At 39.8% G+C, this 23197-nt stretch overlaps 1 protein-coding gene across 1 annotated transcript in view; it reads right to left on the bottom strand.

Annotated features, from left to right (window-relative positions):
• The window catches only part of SEMA3G (semaphorin 3G), a 109335-nt gene that overhangs the window by 17103 nt on the left and 69035 nt on the right, over positions 1-23197 (bottom strand). The window contains exons 6-13 of the mRNA XM_088134038.1: positions 21697-21813; positions 21009-21151; positions 6578-6692; positions 5961-6030; positions 5496-5640; positions 4920-5151; positions 3804-3895; positions 3108-3149 (exon numbers count right to left, since the gene is read on the bottom strand). Of these exons, the coding sequence (XP_087990164.1) occupies positions 3108-3149; positions 3804-3895; positions 4920-5151; positions 5496-5640; positions 5961-6030; positions 6578-6692; positions 21009-21151; positions 21697-21813 (956 nt within the window). The remainder of the gene's footprint in view (positions 1-3107; positions 3150-3803; positions 3896-4919; positions 5152-5495; positions 5641-5960; positions 6031-6577; positions 6693-21008; positions 21152-21696; positions 21814-23197) is intronic.

Genomic DNA, 23197 nt, shown 5'->3' with positions numbered 1-23197 from the left:
CTGGTCTATTATGTCTAAAAAATTTGCCAAATTTAAATTTTTGTAAACTTCTTTTCATAAACAATCCTTCCACACAATCAATGTATTTAACAAACATATTGATAGTAATTTGATCTTACAGAAGCATATAATATTTACTAATTTTCTAATAGGGCTGGCTATAGTTCTGGAAATAAATCCAGACTGGTTTGGATATATAATTTTATTTATAATTGAATTGAGATGGATGGATAATAACTTAGTATATAGTTTATAATCAGTATAAGGTAGGGAAATGGGTCTATATGAAATTACATCTTGTGATTTCTTGCCTGGTTTGGGAATAAGGATAATTTTGCAATTGTACCAGGATGCAAGAAGATTTTTCTCTTGGATGCACTCAATTACATATTAATAAGAACTCTGGTATTAAAATATCCTTGCAGTGTTTCTAAAACTCACTAGTTAATCTGAGCCTGGTAATTGCCATTCAAGTTTTCAAAAGCATCAGTAATTTAAATAATCATTAATTTTATCTGCTATAGGATTACCTGAAATATATAAACCTTTGAAAAAAATCATAAATTCATCCTTGATCTTTTTAGTGTGGTAACAATTTGACCTTTAGAACCTTTTAAAAATCTTTTTTTTTTTTTAATCTATTGGCTACCAATCTTGAATTTTTGTTACTGAATTCATAACATTATGAACCCCTCCTCCTCAAAAGGCCACTGCTAGACCCCACTATACTGGACAATTTTCATTCAGTACCTAACCTCCCCTTTTTAGGGAAGGTGGTTGAGAAGGTGGTTGTGCAACAGCTTCAGAGGACCTTGGATAAAGCGGATTAGCTGGATCCCTTTCAGTTGGGATTCAGGCCTAAGTATGAGACAGAAACAGCACTGGTCACGTTTTGGATGATCTCTGGAGAGGGTGGGATGGCGGTTGTGCATCCATCCTTGCCCTACTTGACCTCTCTGAGGCTTTCAATACCATCGACCGTGGTATCTTCTGGATTGGCTCAGAGGATTGGGGGTGGGCAGCACTGTGTTCAGTGCCGCCCACCCCCAATGTGTGCTGGTTCACCTCCTACCTCTGCGGCAAGTTCTGATTGGTGGTGGTTAGGGAGGAGAGATTCTGCCCTTGGCCCCTATGTGGGGTGCCACAGGTTCAGTACTCTCCCCCCTCCTATTTAACATCTACATGAGGCTGCTGGGTGAGCTAATCCGTCGCCATGAGGTGAGGTATCATCAGTATGCTGATGATACCCAATTATACATCCCTACCCCTTGTGAATTAAGTGATGCTGTGAATGTCTTATCCCACTGCCTGGAGGCTATGAGGGTCTGGATGGGGAACAACAGGCTTCAGCTGAACCCTGGCAAGACTGAGTTTTGTGTTTTGGGGCCTTCTGGTGCTAGAGCTATGTCATCTTTGGTACTAAATGGGGTTGCACTGGGGATCCCCCTGGACTCACGACTCCTGCTCAAAGAGCAGGTGGCAGTTGTGGCTAGGAGGGCCTTTGCACAGCTTCATGTTATGCGCCAGTTGTGCCCATTCCTAGATCAGAGGGACCTATTCACTGTCAATCATGCCCTTGTCACCTCCCTTTTGGATTTCTGTAATGTGCTCTACATGGGGCTGCCCTTGAAGAGTATCCGGAAGCTTCAGCTGGTGCAAAATGCAGCGGTGTGGGCAGTTATGTGTGTCCCTAGGGCGGTACATGTTACACCTTTGCTCCACAAGCTGCACTGGTTGCCAGTTTGCTTCCGGGTCCAATTCGAGGTGCTGATTTTGACCTTTAAAGCCCTTCATGGCATGGGGCTGGGTTACCTGAGGGACCACCTCTCTCCGATCACATCTGCCCATCCCATCAGGCCTGGCAGAGAAGGCGTGCTGCCAATCCCGTCTGCTAGAGAATTACATTTGGTGGTTCCCAGGAGGTGGGCCTTCTCTGTTGTGGTATTCACCTTGTGGAATCTTCTTCCCCTGGAAGTGAGATTAGCTCCATCCCTCTTAACATTCTGCAAGTCCCTCAAGACCTGGCTATGAGATCAGGCATGGGGGTCCCAGGAGACCGGGGAGATTTTGCGATGGCTCCCTTATTAATTTTATCCCCTTCTGTTTTGTGTGCTTTTATAGTTTTTTATTTGTAATTGTTGTTATGTATTTATTCTTTTTAATTGTTATACACCGCCCAGAGTCACTTTGCGTGAGATGGGTGACTATATAAATACGATAAATAAAATAATAAATAAAATTATTGTTTTAGATATAAAAACTACATGGTGATTTGATTAATCCCTAAAACATCCTATTCTTTTCCTTTTCTAACTGTTCATATACATGTTGAGAACCTTTCTTACTGTATTTTGCCAATATATTCTTGATTTCTGTATTTAATTTATTTGCAAATGGTGAAAAATTATTTTCAATTATCTGGCTTATGTATTCACCTCATATTACTACTTTCAGAGCCTCCTATCTTACTGTCAGTATATTACCAAATATATTTGCTTTGCATAATTTTCTTTAAAAATTGTTAAAACCTAAAATAAATTTTGTTTTGCTGCTTGATTAAAAGTTAATATAGGATTAAAATGACAAAAATAAGTGTAGGTTATATTATTATCTAATTTTAACTCTAGATCACTGGTCACTGGAGAATCATAGCTCCCCATGAAAAGATTAAACCCTGAACCTGCATAATTTTCTATAGGCTTCTGTAACAATGATTTTTGTGTTTTACATTTTTGCATATCCATTTTTGCCCAGACTGTGCCTACATTTATGTTTAAATTTCCTCCCAGCATCAAGTTCTCTATGCCAAATCCATTTAAACATTGTATTGCTTTCTGGAGGAATCTTATTTGTTCTAGAGCCATTGTTAATATTTTGTCCAATTTCCTTTACTAAATGTTTAAGATTTTAAAATTTATCTATAGTAATGCTACAGGAAATACAACCAATGGAATAAAGGATAAATATTTTAGAAAACAACATTTTGCTGGAGGGAATAAATAAATAAAGGTGTGGCAATCTTAATTGAAGCTAATTTGAGTTTTATATTCAAAAATGCAAATGGATAGAGATGGGAGATTTATTTTTATAACCCATTCATTACTCACCCGTTTCACAGAAATTTCCATCTCAGTGATGGGGACTGGTACCTGGAGGGACAAGAAGACATGGCAACTCAGCTAAACTATGTCACCAAAATGACCCTCAACCCTATCCTACAGTTCCACATTTATAGAAGGTCATTCATCTCCCAGCTATTTTTTCACAAAAACAAACGTGTGCACACAAATGCAATTGGATAAATCGCTTGTTCAAAATTACACTTTCAGTAAACCTGAAAATTAGGGCCAATAGAGATATACAACCATTCCCCTTCCTGGATTACTCAATATTTATAACTGAGTATGCTTTCTATGGACTTTTTCTCTTTTATCCTGAGAAAAACTGGATCAAATGGAGTGGCAGATTTTGGACTTAAGAGTTTGAAGTACAAAATCCAACAAGCAAGCTTTTTAGGCTATCTATTTTTTTGTGTTCAGGATAACTATCTTCAAAAACACCTTGCAAACTTAGAATTATGTAGCTAAGTAGTAATTGGGCACAAAAGTGGTCCACTAAAAGCTATTAATACACACATGCACATTGATATTGCAAGTATTTGCCAGAGGAATACATGTAAGTGCTATGCAAGAACATAGAGAATACCAAGCAATGTGCAGTGCAGTCAAAATTACCCAGCCAGGATTGCTCTTTTGCTGTTCTGTACATATGAGGCCCACACATGTACTGCTTTTTTACTGTACCTTAAACGCTTGAAGCTCTTCCAAAACAACTTCTTCAACAGCAGCAAGGTTTCCTCTCTGTAGAGCTATGACCTTCAGTATGGAGCCAGCCTCTAAAAGGCAGGAAGGAGAAAAAGAGCACTGAAATAAGACCATCTCTGTGGTTGCCTAGAATCCTGGCAAAGCTCACTGGGAACTTTTTCAAAATCTACTCTTGAAAAGCAAGCGGCCTAGAATTTGACTCCTAGTTTTACGCTACCAGATGTATATGTTTTAGGGCATCTCCTCTCCATCCCTGAATCATCTTTATTCTTTCTGTCTTTGAATCTTTTAGATTTCAAAGCTATTGGGAAAAATGCTAATTTAAAAAGAAACTATTTTTCAATAAACAAATGCTTGCTCAACTTTCCACCTTAAAATAATGAAGTGGCAATTTAACTAGCTAATTTTTTTCTCATTCTCAGACCTTGACTTGGAAAGCACTCCTTGTAGTTAGCCAAGCTATTGGTTTTCTCACCGTTGAATGCCCTATATTTCAACACGCAACAAGAAAAAGGACACAATTTCTAAGAAAGGAGCAATAACGGGAGACAAATTTGAACATGCCTCCCACACAAAACTGTAATTGGGGACCCCCCCGCAAAGAAGTACTTTCCATGATTTGAAGACAGGCTTGTCACTCACTCAAGTCCATCCCTCTCCTTCACCATTTCTCTCTTCCTGGATAAATAAAAGCTGAAAATATTGTATTTTGCAGTTACTGAAGCAAACTTCCTGTAGTGCATAAACATGCCAAATCATTCACAGAGCCTCATGATCGTCAAAGTTCAGTTCTGACTGCTTCACATCCTGCCACGTTGGTCCAAAGTGGTTCATTTTTACTCAGAATTCAGCCACATATGATGCACAGGCCTAGTTTCAAAGTATAGGAAAGTTTGGTTTGACCCAGGGCTTATCAGCATTTAACCCAGGAACCTTTTCAACGTCAGGGTGTAGTCTGAAGATCTGAAAATTCAGATTACCTTTAAGCTCACAAATTCTCCTACATAATGACAAATATACATATATATATGCAGTTTGGAAGAGAGATGCTCAGGCACTGCGGAACCCCAATACATCTCATGATCAACACTGCACCTGTGCCAATGAACATGACATCATAATGCCCGTCCTCAGCTTCCACGCGGTCCACCACTATCTGCCGTAGGCGATGCTGCAGGTTGGTTTTCACCAGCACAGGCCGGCGGTGTAGTGGATATACAGATTTGCTCATCAGTGGATGAGCGCGTGCAAAGTGCAGTACCTCATCTGGGTAGTCTTTGGTGGAGGAGTACTGACGACTTGGTTGGTTGGTGGTTTTGCTGGGGCACTAGAACAGTGGAGGAAGGACACAATTTCAGCAAGTAGCTCTGTTCATGCTACCTATTTATCAGGAACCAAAGCCAGCTCTTGCCCCCAATTCATTGCATTCTTTTGTTCTCTCCATGCCTGCAAAACCTATTCCAGAAGTTGAGGAAATTGTTTTTTCCCATTTCCACTGACATAAATTGTTCTGGCAGCTTTAGATAATCACCCAATGCATTATTTTCCATGTTATTTTTTAATTATTTTGTTTTATGGCAAATTGCTCTAATGTGATAAATATACACTGTTCTTTTTTTTTTCCAGGAAAATCCTCCTCCTCCTCCTCCTCCTCCTCCTCCTCATACTTACAACTCCTGGTCTTGGGTAAGGCACCTTGCCCTCATAAGCTGCCCACTGATGATCAGGACCACCTTTATGAGCAAATGGTCCATTAAAAACTTCCCAGATATCTGCCATACGATAGACACAGATGGCAAAGCCTTGGAAGACATTGCTGTAATGAGAAAGATTTGCCCAAATATTGCTTGTAACACAGGATTTTAATTGAGATCTGTTTCTTATCTCTTTAGGCTGCATTTCAGAAAGAAAAAATGGTTTTTAAGTAAACAAGTGTCTAGAAGGTTATAGTTTTGGGTGCTTTGGGAAAAATAATTCATACTGATTGAGTCCTACTGAAGTTAGTTGAAGAAAAAGCAAAGTAAGTCATGTTGGGTATAAGAAAAATTACAAATTCAGTATTAAGGACATTTTAAAAAGATCACTATTAAAAATAATTATAGACAGAACTACAAACCACGGACAGAAACATCTCACCTGATGGTGCTAAACAGTGCATAGACTTCAGGGTTCTTGCCATCTTTAGCCCTCAGAAGAAAGACGTCCTCTGTTGAAAAGTGGATGATTGAATGGGTTCTGGTCACTGTTCTATCAATATACTCATTCTACACAGACATTTTACTAAGGTGAACCTCATGGCCTAGAAGATATTTGTGCTGTCCATTTTGTTTCACTGCTACCAATTTCCAACTCTTGCAATACCACTGCCCAACCTAAAAGAAAATTGCAGGGTACCACACTCTAGTGCAGGAGCATAAACTTTTTCTGGACTGAGGGTTGTGCTGGTCTTTGGGTGCTGTGCTGGAGAAGTGGCCACATTCCAAAAAGTAGTTGGGTACAGCCAGAACAAGACTACAATTGATTTCATTTATATGTAATTAAACATCATTAATATGATTACTCTTCATCCATGCATTTAATAATTTCCCCTTTCTCTTACACCAAAAATTATAATTCAGTAATTTTCTGAAAGTCTTTGGAGATTGCAGACAAATCTTTTGGGGGCTGCATAAGCCCATGGATCTCATACTATAAAAGTAAATTCCTAATCCTCTACAAACCAACCAACTGTGATAATGGAATATAAGTCGCACCCAGTTCATCAAAGTGTGTGTCAATGCCATCTGGTCCTGGAACAGAGCACACAAGACGGGCTTTGTTGAAAGTGCTCCATTTGTTGACTAGCACTCGTTGTCCACCAGCATCGTTCTGGAAGAAGAAAAGTAAATATTGCTCAGAAGTGAAGGCCACTGATCCAGTGGTGCTTAAAAGTTTGTGAATCCTTTTGAATTTTCAATATTTCTGCATAGATATGACCTAAAATGTGACCTGTTCTCCACACAAGCCCTAAAACTAGATGAGAACCCAGTTGAACAAATGACTCAAAAACATTGTACTTGTTCTGCTGCATTTTCTCATAATATAATTGCTAATAACCAAATCTTAGTGCCTAAACCAGCTCCGTATTTATGTCATATTACAGTCCCCAAAGTCAGGAGAGCCTTATCTCTAGCCCGATTTAATGTCCTCCCACAACTGTTTTGGAAGGGAAATATAGGAAAACTCCATATGAAACTCCATATTGCCCCCGTGACCACGGGTGCCATAGAAACCATAGCCTATGTTCTTTTGTATTGTCAGTTCTACAGGGACATTTGCCATCAGTTGATTACCCCTCTTTTATTTAAATTTCCAGGGCACTCTGATTTTTATCTGCATTAGCAACAACCAAGATAAATTTATTTCTCTAAAAGTAGCAAAATACTGTTACATTATGTGTAAGCTTTGCCCACAAATGGTTGCCAACAGTTATTGATGTTATGGGATAATTTTGCTTTGTTTGTTTTATAGAATGTATTTTTATTGGTCAATGACCAAAATAAAATTTCTGTCTATCTACTTGTTCATTTATTCATTGAGGGAAATGACCCAAAGCTACATATTTGTGTGTGGGAAAAGTATGTGAACCTTTGTTTTCAGTAATGTGCCTCCCCAGCAGCAATAATTCCAACTAACCGTTTCTCATAGCTGTTGATCAAATTTTTAAACACCACCTGTACTTCTGACAAACAATTATTTACTGTACAAATAAGCAATCCTCCAAGAAGAAGCACAACTAAAAATGGGAAAACCAGAAAAAGATAGTCTATTTCATTCTAGTCAACCAAGTTTTTGTTCTTGCAGTCACAAGTCTTCAGGCATCCAACTCCATTTGGGGAACAACAGTCATTATCCTGGGTGGGTTTTAAAGTTTTAAAGTTTGATAAGCCTGTGGAAGATAAAGTTTTGGGGCATTAATGGTCATTATGTGTACATGACAAAGGGGTGTGCAAAACATTTCCACTTTGAAATGCCATTGTTTTCCAATCAAAATAGTTCTTTTGCATTCAAAATGGGCTACTTTTGTGTTTCAAGCTTCACAGTGATCATAATAAATTTGTGGCATGACTACTGCTTTCCTTTCCTCTCCCCCTAAGCAAGTGATGGAAGAAGTAAGTAGTTGAAGCTGAAACGTGAAATTCCATCCTGAATATGCTTTCCAAATTCAGTTTGGAAAGAAGAAACTGACTTGCAACTAGACCAAATTCTGACCAGCCTCTAAGCTATATTTGGAAGCCTGAAGGATAAATGAAAACATTTGCCTCTGCCCATTCACTGCAATCTTAGGCTGGGTTTTCATGCATTGATAACTATACTGTCCAGGAATAAACTACTTATCATACCTGGATATCTTTCTTATTATATACTCCTTTCAACCCAGAACTGCACATCAGCATTAAAAAAAAAAATCGGACTTGCTAGGTAATAAGAAGCCACAAATCCTGAGTGATATGATAAGCTTTTCATTCATAGTTACTAAAGCTGTTGCCACTGCTGAGAAGTATCAAGCAGGACTAAAAAGCTATGTACTCTGCTATGTATCTGGCACTGGAACCATAATTGTGATTGTTGCCTCCAAACACAAGCCAGGTCTCAGCTAACTCTGGCCTGAATACCAAATGACATCTACCAAATTCCATAAGTGTACCCTGGCTCCCAAGGACATTTTCCCAGCCCCAAATATTTATTCAGGACCAGCAAGGACTTAGAAATATTGAGTTTGACCATTATATTATTGCCAGTTGATTTTATCAAACTAAATTTTCAAAAGAATTTCATGGTTGCTGGTGATAAAACAGATTATAATAATGAAGATGAGAAATGTATCAGGGAGAGGGAGAAAAATATCAGAACTGTTTTACTATTGAATATGTTTTCCTTCACATTAGTTTTCCCAAAACCTTAATTGCTTGTTTTTCCAAATATAATTATCAAAGTACAAAATTCATCTGTTGTTTATACTGATGTTGCTTGAGAGATAGATGTTCATGATTAGAATAGTGCCCCAAATCAATTCACCTTTTATTATAAGAATTCTGCCTCCCCCCCCCACCCTGATACTTAGCCAGATCTTCATATGAACAAAAACTTAGGTATAAACCAGGATAACCCACAAATATCCTGAATACACATTCCAAATTTCACCATTATAGAATCAACCTACAATTGAACATGAACGCCAAACACTAAAAGCAGAACATTTCATCACAAAACAATATGTAATATGAGTTAAGGTTATCCAGATAAAAGTATATTTTTTCTTTTCTTCTGTGTTCCACCCATGACCCACTGTGATCTGGTGCAGAAACCTTCACATCTCTACTCCTAAAATCACTTTAGATATTACATCACATAGGACAGAGGTGGCAATTTAAGAGCCACAGTGGCATGTTGCCCCCATTTATTTGCAGCTTTCAGAGTTCCATACTATTAACTTCCAAACTTCAGTGACACATTTATAAAAAAAAAGGCAGTGTGGATTCCCACAGTGGGAAGTGTAATGAAGTGGGAACCGTAATGAAATGGTAAATTATTTGCATTCTACTGAAATAAGTAAAGGATTAACTTGGTACTCATAGGAAAGCTGCAACATAAAGCTAGGGAGGTCATCCAAACAGTTTGGGTGTGTGTGAAGTATCAGGAACAGACTGATGATACCCAGCTTTATATACCATCCACACCAGGCCAGAGATGCTGCAGAAGTCTGGAGGCTGTCAAAGGCCGGACTGGACAAAACAATCTCAGACTGAGTCTCAGCAAAATAGAGTTGCTGTTTCTTTGGAAATGTTACTTATTTATTTAGATTTAGGCACCACCCAACTCCAAGGCAACTCTGAGCGGCTCACAATTTAAAATAAATGACAATGTGCAAAATATAATACGTAATATAAAATATACAAAAAGCAGTATCTGTCCAGACAGCACATCCTAAATCCCAAAGCTCATCTAACAAGGAGACCTCATCTACCCTATCCCAAAGCCCTGGAGGACAGCCAGGTTTTCAAGGCCTTCTGGAACACCATCTCTGGGGGATCTCATTCCAAGGGCAGAAATGAGTGCTTTAACTCAGTTATTATTCTCGACAGAGGATCACTTCCCTGAAAAAGCTAATCCAGGGTTTGAGAGGTCCTGCTAGATCACCTGTTGAAGGCTTTATTCCAGAGTGCTTTCACCCATCTTGAATCAATGGCCAGTTGTAGCCATTCCCTGATTGAGAGGCCCTGGAAAGAGTGACTGGTACCCTCATAGGTTTTTTTTTTTTTTTTAATCTGCGCTCAGTCGTTACTGACTCTGCAGTGACTGCTTGGATGAGTCCTTTTGCAGTTTTCAAGGCAAGGTGTTTCGGAAGTGGTTTGCCAGTCCCTCCTTCCTAGAGCAGAGCCCAGCTGGCGAGCGCAGGAGGTGGGGTTTCCGTTGCTTCGCGCCCTTTTCGGGTGCGCACGGTTTTTCGTGCTTACCAGCAACTGCTCCCGACTCCTTTTTTGCAAGGCGCCGCCAGCATTTTTCCTCCCACCGGAGTGAGAGTACCCATTTATCTACTCACGTGAGTTTTCGAACTGTTGGGTTTACAGGAACCGGGGAGGAAACAGAAGCTCACCCTGCTAACGCGAAGGCTGGACTCAAACCGCTGAAGCGTCAACCATTTCTGGCCGGCAACTTTCAGCGTCATTAAGCCGCTGCGCCACCGCGTCCCCCATACCCTCATAGGTAGACAGCTGTAATGTGTTCTACATGGGGCTTCATTTGAAGATGACCCAGGAGCTACAATTGGTACAAAACACTTCCTCCAGAAGTTCACCAGGTTGGCAAGACCATTTTATTTGAGTGGGCTTTGAGGAGGAGTTTGACTTTATTGATTTGTAGGTTTTATATTTTGTTTTAGTCTCATGAGAATTAGGAGCTGGGCAGTACCAAAATTTATGTAATAAATGTCTAACAAACTTAGACAGACATGAAAAGAAGGGAGAAGCACTTTATAGTTAGATAGGAAAAAAAGGGGGAATAGAAAGAAAACAGAGACAATCATATATAATATTAAAAGAAAAGGGACACTGATGACCCATCTAATATAGTAAACTCTAATTCTGCCCATAAGCCTGGAGTTTTGATAATGTACTTCTAAACAGAAGTAACATGTACTGATTCTACATACAGTGTTACTGTTAATTATTTTGTTTATAATTAACTGCTCCACTGAGAAATAGAATAACCCTTCTCCCCCTACACACTTAAAATATTACACTCCAAGAAAAAAGCTGATAAGACTGAAAGTAACATCAGTGCTAGAACTCCAAGTTTATCCTTTTGGGATGTTGGTGGCAAGATTTTAAACTATATTTATTTCTCCCCAAAATAAACTTTAGACTTCCGACTAAAATAAACCTGATTTCACCACAGGAAGCATAAAGAAGTAACAGTATACATTCTAAAAGTATTCTTTGCAATTAGAAATGCAAAGAAAAATAGCCCAACATCCCCAGAATCCCAGAAAAACACAGAAAATCCTCACTCAGCCTACATGCGTAATATGACCCTACCCACTTTTCATCACTGCCCTGCTCAGTGTGGTTTCCATTCCCCCTCCCAAATATTCAACATAACCCACAACTAACAAATGTCTGCTTTTCTCTGCCATAGAGGAACCAAAATTAACTCCAACTACATTGCCACAATCACCAGCACTACATCTCAGGGACCGTTCTAAGACAACTGTTTGTTTTCCTTCAGAAAAGCAGCCCCACTAGATCCAGAAACCCCTCAAGGGCTATTGCGGATTAATATTCACAAGTGACTGTAGCAGTTTAACTGGGCCATTATGTGTGTATTTTTGTCTGCCAAAGAGGCAAAAGGACAAGGTCACAGATTGTCTTAACTAAGCAGGGTACTCCCCCTGCCCCTTGATTTATCTGTCCCCTGCCAGCTCTGCAAATCAAATTAGATCCTCATCCTGGATGCCTTTTAAACACGAATCCGTCTCTGTGGAAAGACTGGTTAATCCAGTAACTAATTGCTTCATCTCTATGTCTTATTGTTTATTTGTAGGATTAGGAAGAGAACAAGGAATTCACAGCCAGCAGAATTAGTCCATTTGCATGGAAATCTGCCATCTCCTTCTCTCTATTCCACTGTAGTGCAATGACTTTATGACTTGTTCCAAGGAGTTTGAATTATTGCAGGCAGGCGCTACCACGATAATTTCCAGCTGACAAATACTTCTTCCCAGCAGCTCTTCAGGCAGAGAGAGATTTTTTTAAACTTTTCAACAGCAGTGATAGAGGCTGAATCCTGTCCTGTCCATTAAGTTGGTTCTTAGTTTTGCAGAGGCCAAACTCCTACTTCTGCTTCAGCAAATATAGTAAGCCTTTGAAATGCTAATTATAGCTGCTTCCAGATGTGCTTTTTATTATTATTATTAGTATGCAGTCACCCTGCCTCAAATAGAAACATTTAGAGTGGGTGATGCCCACTCTAAATGGGTATCTATTTCTTCTATTTGATACTCGCCCTCATTTTCCCACTGCTTATTTGATGTAGTTTTCCTCCCCCCCCCCCCCCGCCACACACACAGACAATTAAGAGGGGAAAGATAGTTGACTGGCAGCACCAGAGTTGTCCATCTGCAAGGATCCTCTGGAAAAGTGTGTCTCCAGGAGGTCATTTTCTAATATATCTACATTCTGATTAAGTATCTACATTTTCCTGTTCAGATTTTATTTTATTTTATTTTGTATTTGCTTTTGTCTTCCAGCTATAAAATATTAGGAGGGAGAAAGAACATACTGGCAAACTTTTCATAGATGAGAACAGGAATATGTCTGAAGCATCCCAGAAAATAGGGGCATGTGTGGAACACTCCCAGGCTGAAGCCAAGGGTCAAAGGATAAATTAGAGAAAATTCTTTGTTGCCTGTCATGGAGCATACTGGTTTATCTGGCAATAGCCTCTCTTTCCCTGATTTAAGAGACAGTCGAGAGCTCTTCCTTTTAGTTGAAGATAAATATTAAAAAATCAGCTCTCTTAAAATATGCTGTGAACAGTCCAAATACATTTTAGCAAGCTGTAGTGCATAATATGACAGACTGCACACCCCACAGTGCCTTAGGAACCACGCCCACTCCACAGAGTGTAGGGAGCGAAGTCTTGAAAATGAGGCTAACTACATATTAATGCATCCCAATATAGCAAAAACAATGGCAATAGATTATCAAAATCAGGTCACAAATGAGATGGACATTTGGAACGTAAGAGAAAGGAACCCCAAACTTGAACAAATTTAACTTTTTGGATCGCAGTCTCTTGACAACCCATAGAGAGCTCCAATCAGCATTTTTTGCTTTCACTGTTGCCATGGAGGATCAATAGCTCTGAGGTACGGTGAGATGGAACAGTGGAACTCATTCATCAAAATGTTAAACTGGAAATATTGCTGTAGCACTGAATATAAAAGCTGATGAATCCCAAGAATGATGGGGGAGGGAGGGGGCTAAATAGATGAGTGTATTTTACAGAGTGCTTAACCAAAAGTACTGGAATAATTTCAAACAAATGGCTGTGGCACTCCAGGAGATGGAAAATTAGGCAGGGGTGTCAGACCCTCCATTTTCCCACTTGGTGGAGATGCTCTTGACATTCCAAGTATACAGTGATATTATGAGGTTTGCTGGATACCTGTTTGGAAGAGGGGCCCTCTCTCAACAAGGAAGAAAATCTATCTGTGTGGTTGCTAGGAGTCACTAGGAGTTGAAAATGACTTGATTGCACATAATCATAATTAACTGTAAAGGAACCAGCAGTCAAGAAATATGCCACAGACTAGCACCGGATGAAGGGCTTGAAAACGATATTCAGATGCTGGGGTTTTCCCTGTGATGCTCTATAAAAGTGAAAGTTGGACTTTGAAGAAGCAGGACAGAAAGGGTATTGACACTTTTGAACTTTGGCGTTGGAGAAAATTCCCAAGCATACCATGGACAGCCAAACAAACAAAAAAAAAGGATCATCAAACAAATCAACCCAGAATTCTCACTTGAGGTAGAAATGACCTGGTTAACTATTTACATAGCTTACATAAGGAAAGGTGAAGTTACCTAATACTGAGTCAAACCACTGATTCTTTCAAAGCCAATATAGTGGTACCTCGGGTCAGCCAAATTATAAATATGTAATCAGTAAATGCATTCATTTGAAAATAATTTGTATTTTTCACTTTAAATACCTTGCTATTAAATAATTAAAAGGTATATACAGTGGTACCTCGGGTCACAAACTTAATTCGTTCCGCGACTCTGGTCGCGACTTGAATTGGTCGCGACCCGAATCAAATTTTCCCATAAGGTTCAATGTAAATACGGTTAATCCGTTCTGACCCCTACGAATTTGGTCGCCAACCGATTTTGGTCACGACCCGAATCAAATTTTCCCATAAGGTTCAATGTAATTACGGTTAATCCGTTCTGAACCATATGTATTTTTTTTTTTTAAACCACAAAAATATGACACAAAGTACAGTACAGTACACTATGAAGAGAGAGAACGCTAACCTTGCTTGAGGCGTGGAGGACAGGAAGGCAGGTGGGGAGGCGGTTATTGTTTGGAGGGAGAGTCCCCCTCCCTACAGGAAGCCACGACCACGTGTCACAGCAGGGAAAATGGCCGCAGATCCTGTTCGTCACCCGATGCGGAGTTCGCGAACGGAAGCAAAATTTTGCGAACGGTGATGTTCGTGACCCGAATTGGTCGTGAACAGAAGCATTCGTGACCTGAGGTACCACTGTATAAATAAATCTGGGGCAAGTGATTATCTCAGGTCTCTACCAGGCATCCCACTCTACCTGCTATCTGAGAAATGGAGATGCCAGAATTGAATCTAGTGCTTTCTACGTTTATCATATATTTCACCACTGAACTGCACCACCTACTCACAATTATAAAGTAAATTAAGTAATGCTTTAAATTAATATTTAAGTAATAGTTATGTAAGCAATCCAATGTGGGGCTTTGGGCAGCAGCTACCAAAAGAATGGGAGAGCACCATACCATCTAAGCTACCTTGTCTCCTTCAAAAGGGCTAGAAGGTCAATTTCTGTGCAGTCAAGTCTATTTTTGGTGAGTGAGATTCAAATCACTACTTTTCTCAAACTATGTGTTTATTGTGAGTATGCAGAATGTTTCCCTGTGCTTTTGGCAATCCATAGTTTAATAAAAACAAATAAAACAGTACTGTTTTAGCCAGCATATGCAATGTCCTTGATAAAAGATTTTGTCTGAAACACATCAAGCTTTTAGACAACAACATATTTTCACTGACAGTTCATTTTCTTTTCTTTTCCCTTTTCTCTTGGTCTTCAGTACCTGCCCTCCTTTTCCTGATGATTATGAATAAAAAAATTCTCTATATCACTGGAGGGATGAGCCTTATACTTCTTTAAATATATCACATCCAGATGATATCCCTCCTTTCCTCAATATTAATTTGTAACATTTTGAGGAAGTTATTCCTCAGCTTTAAGATGAGAAGGGGAAACTGGCTAATGATATAGGCAAACCCAGATAAATATAAAGTCTCTTTCAAAGTGAATTTGACTTCTGATGTCATTCAGAACATGTCCATGTAGTGTTTTTGGTAACAAATATGGAAGTAGACCACCGCTGCCTTGAACTACGGTTTTTTTTCTTATTTCCTAGTCTACCCTACAGCTTTAGATTTTCCTGGTGGTCTCCCACTCAAGTATTAACCCAGGTCTGACCTTGCTTAGCTTTTTGAAAGCAGCCAGATTGGTTAGACGCTGAAATCTATCTGGGCAAACCCAGATTTATTGATTATGAATAATTGGGTCCTGATCACATAGCATCTCAGAAGCAGAGGATCTGCTCCAGGTACTCTCCTAAGCTAAAGCACGGTAGGTAGGATCTCACCTTTTCAGTTGTAGCCTCCCAACTTTGAAATGCCTTTCCTAGTAAGGTACACCTGGCACCATCTCTGCTATCTTTTGGTGCCAAGCAAAAACATTTTTATTCTCCCTGGCCTTTTAATGCTAATGCGGCTGTAATTTTTCACCTTATATTGCTTTTTCTTTGTTACTGCCTTATTATTTTTATTCTGCATATATTATACAGTGGAACCTCGGTTTACGAACTTAATTCGTTCCGTGACTCTGATCGCACCCCGAATTGGTCGCAACCCGAAGGAAATTTCCCCATAAGGTTCAATGTAATTACCGTTAATCCATTCTGGTGTGGAGGATAGGGAGGCGGCTACTGCTTGGAGGAAGAGTCCCCCTCCTTACGACCACGTGTCAGGGGTGGAAAATGGCCGCAGACCACGTGTCAAGGGCAGAAAAATGGCCGCGGACCACGTGTCAGGGGCAGAAAAATGGCCGCGGACCGTGTCACGGGAGGGAAAATGGCCGCGTATCCTGTTCGTACCCCGAGGCGGAGTTCGCAAACCGAGGTAAATTTTTGCGGCCGGAGCTGGTTGTAACCCGAAAAGTTTGTTAACAGAGGCGTTCGTAACCCGAGGTACCACTGTATAATGGTTTAATATATGTTTTAACTTTTTAAATTTTGTAAATTGTTTTAATTGATTATTTTTATTGTAAACCCCTCTGAGTTTTTTAAAATGAGCAAATATAAATATTTTAAATAAATAAAAGTTTAGTGTGTGTGTGTGTGTGTATAAAATCTTAAGATACCTGCTATTAAAATATATTAACGTTTCATGTACACTGGCATGTAAAAAAGTTCTTCTGATTCCAAACAAGTAGTTTAAAAACAAGAGAGATTTAATAAGGAGCTGCTGCTGAAAGGAGCGCTTTAGACATTCATTTTTAAAAGAAAAATTCTGCTACCTGAAACCTTATGAAGAGGACTGAGTCAACATAATTCAAAACATTTTTAGTGGAAGAGATCCAATCTCAGCCCCTTCAGAAATCTATGGAAACCTTTCTACATCTTGTTGGAGAAACTTGACAATTAAAGAAGTTAGAAAGGATTGTTAAAATGGGCACTGCCTGGGAGAGAGGGGTGTGTGTGTGCCTGCTGAGACTGCTCAGAAAAGGGTACAGGATTTCATTTTTGATGCATTAGTTTAGCCCTCTATTGTCAGTGATGTGGGAGTGCCATTATAGTGACATTAAAAAGGATAGTTCAGCAATGCTTCAGATTCAAAGGCAAAAAAGTGTTTCAGAGAGTGGAGGGGGGACTTCATATAGCATTTATCTGCAACTCCTTAAAACAACTGTACTTATTTCCTGGGATCATGCATTTGCCTCCCACAGCTGCTCAGTAATCCCGGCAAAGACATGTTCAGCTTCAGGAGTTACATCAGGTATTACGTATGTGTCCACATGAGCTCCAAAGAACTCTTCTGGCTTCAAATCTGAAGCACTGCACATCCCTGTTAAAAAGTAAATGCATTGGTGCTCTCACAAGAAAGGTCAATGAGAAAGGGGAACTTTAAATGAAAGAGGTAGGAATGTATTGGTGATACAACGTTCTCAGAGTCATTTCTATAGCTTTCCACATGAGACAGGGGTCATAAAATACAAAATGGAATCTTTAAAGAGATTTGCTAGCATCCTATTACTCTAATTTGTTTATTTATTTATGCTGTGCCTTCAAGTCAGTGTTGACTCCTGGTGACTGCCTGGACAAGTCCCTGCAGTTTTCTTGGCAAGCTTTTGGAAGTGGTTTGCCATTGCCCGCTTCCTAGGGCTGAGAGAGAGGGACTGGCCCAGGGTCGCCCAGTTGGCTTTCCTATCTAAGATGGGACTACAACTCCTGGTCTCCTGATTTCTAGCCTGATGCCTTAACCACTACACCAAACTGGCTCTCATATTACTCTAACAGCATAATCAAATATAATACTATAGAGGTTCAGTGAAGAGGAGCTTCTAAGATCAGCACCTTTTCTACTTGTACAATTAGCCTGTTTCCTTGCAGTGCAAGTTTTTCATTACATTACATTACAGGCATGTAAGATGTGGAGAAACCCAGGAGGCAGAACTGAAGCTGGCATCCAAATGGTTTTGTGCAACTTTTGGCCAGAAGGAAGTGCTCACAGGAAAACTGTGGAGAGAACAGTTGAAGAAAGAACAGTGGAACTGAAAAGGGCTTGAACAAAAAATTGGGCCATTTCCATTTGGAAGAACAACTGAATTCGAAAGTTTTAAAGGATCCTCCCCTCCTCCCATACACCCACACCAGTCTCCCCTCCTTTTTAAAAAAAACATTAAAGAGAATCATGAGAAAGAGAAAAGTCCGTGTTCATAACTTTGGCTGAAAAAGAAACAATTGTGTCAGGCAAGATTTATGCAGCCTGCACAAGCCAGGCACTACCAAGGAGGAGATCTTGATTGGAGGGCTTGAGACCTGCAACATGTTCCAAACAGAATTCCTCCACTGTACCATGCACTGCTCTTCATCAGGAACTGGGGCAAAGGGAGAGCTTTATACTTGACTTCAGTATAAACCAGTTCAGTATAAATCAGGATTTGGTTCAAGATGAGCCAGAACCAAGTAGGCTCACCTGAGTTTCAGGTACATTTTCTCCCCCGCTGTTTCAAAACATTCATTCCCTTTTTTTATTGATCTTTGGGATGGTGCTTTTTTAGATGGGTGATTACTGGAAGCCAGTGAACGTAGATGGAAGAACACCTCTGGTAATGAGTTTCTAAGCATTTTCCAGCTTTAACAAGCTGCATTTTCAGCTTTGGGTGTTATAATAACCCTGTTATGAATCCCAACAATATTATGTCACCCGGTCATGAAACTGACCACAATAAGCAACTGTATGAATGCAATCAGGGATTTTAAGAGAACAGGGAGGGAGAAAAGTCAGTTCCCTGAAGAGCTGCATACTGTGGCAAAGACATCAGGGAGCCTTTCAGTTACCGTATTTTTCCATGTATAAGATGATACTTTTTCCTAAAATCGTTACACTAAAAATTGAAGATCATCTTATACAAGGAAGTAAGCCGAGGAGAGAACCACGCGGTTGCAAAACTGCCCATACTTTGTCTCTGCAAACAGGCTTCCTCCAATTACGAGCCTATGTAACTGATGTCAGCTGATGCTGAACAAACCAATATGAACACATCCTGTTGGAGGTGGAGACCGTGTAGGCAGTGCGCAGACGCGACAGGGACCGGTAATGTCAGAGCATTCTGAGCCCATAAAGATGTCGGAAAATAAAAAAATAAATAAGCGAATGTCTTACTCTGCAAAATTCAAACTGAATGTAATCAGTTATGCAAAAGAGCATGGAAACAGAGCTGCAGAGAGACAGTTTGGACCTCCTCCCACTGAGTGTATCATGTAAATGTTATCTAATTACTAAATAAAAATGTGTTCTGCTTTATCTTTAAAATATTGATTTCTTAATTTTGGGTTGGAAAAGTCGGGGTTTTCTTATACGTTGGGGCGTCTTATTAACGGAAAAATACAGTACGTATCAACTTATGCAACTTCCTTTCATTTTCATCATATGAGAGCGACTGCTTTGTACCCCTTGCATAAAACGCTGAGTAACCTTTTGGGATGTAGAGCACTTTAGATGAGAGGGAGTTTATGTAAGCACAGGTGTCCCAACAGTAGAAAAAGAAATATAACATGAGAACAGCATTGGCTCCCATAGGCCTTTTAATTTGGATTTGGATTTGGATTCAGCAATATATCCAACACTGACTATTTCACTTAGACTGAAACAGTCCCTAAATACCTAGTTGATCACCACTCAGAAGAATACATACACAGTGATAGCATCTTCCTCAAATTCTTCAGCAAATTTATTTAGCCTCTCCATGTTTCTGAGTGGGCTGGACAAGTTTTGTATAATTTAAGGCAGACAGGATCTCCATGATCAGAGAGAAACCTTTTAAAATGTTTCCATGTTCAGTGCACATGTAGCATTGCCAATTCCTAGAGCCAATCCTTGTTTACCAGCAGGGTTTATTGCTTCAACAGTTACTACTTGATTTTCATTTTGGACCCTTGGCTGTAGATCATGCATGCCAATTCCTTTCCTTGGAAAGTTTTTGTTCTGCTCTCCTTAGTGGCCATCCCACTGGACTCTAACTTGATTTGAATTTGATGATTTCTTCTCTGTAAATCCCAACTATCAATTTTTAGGTGTATTTTTAGTGGGGAAGATGAAAATTCACATATGCTCATACAAAGTGAAAACAAAGCTGAAACATTTATCACCTCTGGTGTGGAAAGCTGGTCATCTATACCTTGTGGGTGCAAACTTTGTTCTAGCATTTGATGTTTCTGCACAAGAGTATGTAATGCCATTTAAGCCCCAGATGAAATCTGGACAGCCCCATTTCTGCCACTGATACCAGGAGAGGATTCATCTTTAAACATATCTTTAAATAAATCAATAAAATGAATATACACGTTAAGATATTTTCATTTATCATATTCTTCTATTCTCATTTATCTAATAGAAAACAAGTTATCAAACATCTGAAGACTATTATTTAACAATTTTCATAGTAACCGGTGGTCTCATAAATCACAAAATGGTATGCCCTTGGGCTAAGTTATAAAGTGGTCTTGCATCTATTAATATGCCTCTTTAAATTTGCCCATGGAATATAATGAGGCACTAGTCAAAGACCAAATGATCCATTTCAGTGCTGCATAAAGATGTCAACTGACTTAATTAATCTTTATTTATGATTTATTTATTACTTTAATTTATATGCTGCCTCCTTCTAGACTTTTAGGCAGCTCACAATAACATCCACAAAATATATTACAACATACCACTAAAACAACAGGACCACCAATAAAAATAAAATAAAACCCCATCATATGTCCTTTATCTTAAAGTACTACTTTAATTCAACTGCTTCCCCTAAACTAAATCCCAAAGGCCCACAGAAACAGCAAACAGCCTCATCACAGGGGACAAGCTGTCCCCAGGACCTATAGATTTTAAACTATGATATCCAGAGCTGCAAGTTTTTTCCCCCCCACACTTTTAGCTCAAGACCTGCATGCCTCTCTAAGGGGCCTTCCCTAACATTGTGCTAGCTAAAGCAATGGATACGTTGGAAGAGCCCTGAGCCACTCCTTATTCTGCCCCCCCTCGCCACCCCCAGTTCATCATTATGCACAGAAATGATCTTAGAAACTCACCACACAGATTCTCCCCACACGGCTAAAGATGGCATGCCCTTTGCTATCTGACTCTGCTGCCTTCTCAGTGAAGAAGAAGTAGACTTTGTCATTGTCCCGATCATCATTGTCTGGGATCATATAAGCAGCAACAAATTTGGGAGCTGAGTAAAAGATTATTGGACAGATTAAGAAAAAGATCCCCAGAAGCAGTTTGTAGCTTGGCGGTGGTCCTAAAAGATTAAAATCTTGGCAGATTCTGTCTTGGCACAGCTAATAATAGTTATTGCCAGGAGAGATAATAAATAGGAGCTCCTCTTATTAAAGGCTATACATTTTAAAAAGGGTTAGTTATATAAATACCTCCCCACCTCCTCCTTATTTCCCATGTACAAATTTACAGTGATCACGACCTCCATCTCACCTCGTTTTCCCATTCTTATTTCCGTGGACAACACTCCCTTTTTCATTCATGGCTGTGTGCATCATATGGGTTTTCATCAGTCCCTTTTCCTCTGACTACCTCTTTGCACTGAGCTCTGTTTAATCCTCTTTAAATCCTTCCACGATCCAGTGCACAGAATGCATGAAACACACCCCTACTTCATTGTTTGCCTAAAATGAAGCAATTCCCACTTCTCTAAAACTGCAGATTTATACATTCACTGTGTGCCTTTTGGCCTAATGAAGTGTTGCAATTTTTCCCTACCGTTCAGCAGCCTCTGGTCCATCTCTGTACGGAGAGAGGAGCGATGTCCCATGGTCCGGAAGATCACAGAATCCCTGCCCAAGAAATCGGCTGTTAGCCCCGTATACAAGCCTCCACCTAGGGAATAAGTTCAGTTAAAAACAGTCGCTGTTTGTATAACAGTTTTGTGTCCATTAACACCTTTAATAATAATTGTATCAACATATAAAGGTGCATCCTGTTATATTTAAAGAGCTTCACACATATTCTGATTGCCTTATAACATTCACAGATGGCTAAAGGTGAGAAAGAATGGCTTGTCTAAAGCCATCAAGTGCATTTATGGCAGAGGTCAGGTTTGAACTAGGGATCCTTTCTTGACAAGTCTGTTCTATCAATTCTCAGGGTGTTTCTAGATTAGAGCTTTATTGTACAACAGCCCATGAGATCTGATAGGGGGGTCCAGATGACTTCATCTACCATTTTTAATCCTCCCATCTGTTCCCACTACTTTTCCCATCATTTTTCTTACCATGGACAATTCGTTAACAAAGGCAACACTGAAATGTATAGCACAATTTGTGTGTGAGATGAGGAAAGAAAAAAATTGAAGCACAGGGGGAGGAGTTGTCTCTGGAGAGAATGAATGGAGTTTTGTAGCTGCCTCTCCTTTCTCTATCACCTTTTCCTTTTTTCTTTTTCCTTTTTAAATTATGTGGCCTCAAATTCACACTGAAATTCTACATGAATGCAGCTATACTGGAAAGGAGAAGGCCTTACATCCATAGCTAAGACTCATCAACAAACCAGTCTCAAAAGGTTAACCCAGTGTTTCTCAACCTTGGCAACTTTAAGATGTGTGGATTTTAACTCCTAGAATTCCCCAGCCTTAAAGTTGCCAAGGTTGAGAAACACTGGGTTAAATAATCTTTGTCCTAGTGCTGGTTCTTCTTACAGATTCCCCTGAGCTCCAAAAAATAATTTAAATAGAAATCAGGAAATCCAGAGTGGGAGAGGTAGCAGTCTTCTGTTCCATTCGGAGTCAGCAACTGTTTTCTCCCCCCATCCACAATAATGCTGGCTGTGGCTCCTGCTACCTGGATTACTCTGTGGTGCTTGTTGTTGTTTAGTCGTTAAGTCGTGTCCGACTCTTCGTGACCCCATGAACCATATTGCGCCAGGCCTTCCTGTCCTTCACTGCCTCCCTGAGTTTGCTCAGTTTCATGCTCATTGCTTCAGTGATGCTATCTAACCATCTCATCCTCTGCCGTCCTCTTATCCTTTTGCCTTCAATCTTTCCCAGCATCAGGGTCTTCTCCAAAGAGATCTCTCTTCGCATTAGGTGACCAAAATATCTGAGCTTGAACTTCATTATCGATCCTTCCAATGAGCAATCAGGGTTGATTTCCTTTAAGATTGACTGGTTTGACCTCCTAGCAGTCCAGGGGACTCTCAAGAGTCTTCTCCAGCACCACAGTTCAAAGGCATCAATTCTTCGGCGCTCGGCCTTTTTTATGGTCCA

Source organism: Python bivittatus, unplaced genomic scaffold (genome assembly GCF_059951505.1).
Source record: "Python bivittatus isolate LINGU-HERP-01145 unplaced genomic scaffold, Pbiv_v1 ctg000080_np1212, whole genome shotgun sequence".
NCBI lineage: Eukaryota > Metazoa > Chordata > Lepidosauria > Squamata > Pythonidae > Python > Python bivittatus.
Note: the sequence above shows the minus strand (reverse complement) of the source record. Positions and strands in the feature narration are given on the sequence as shown.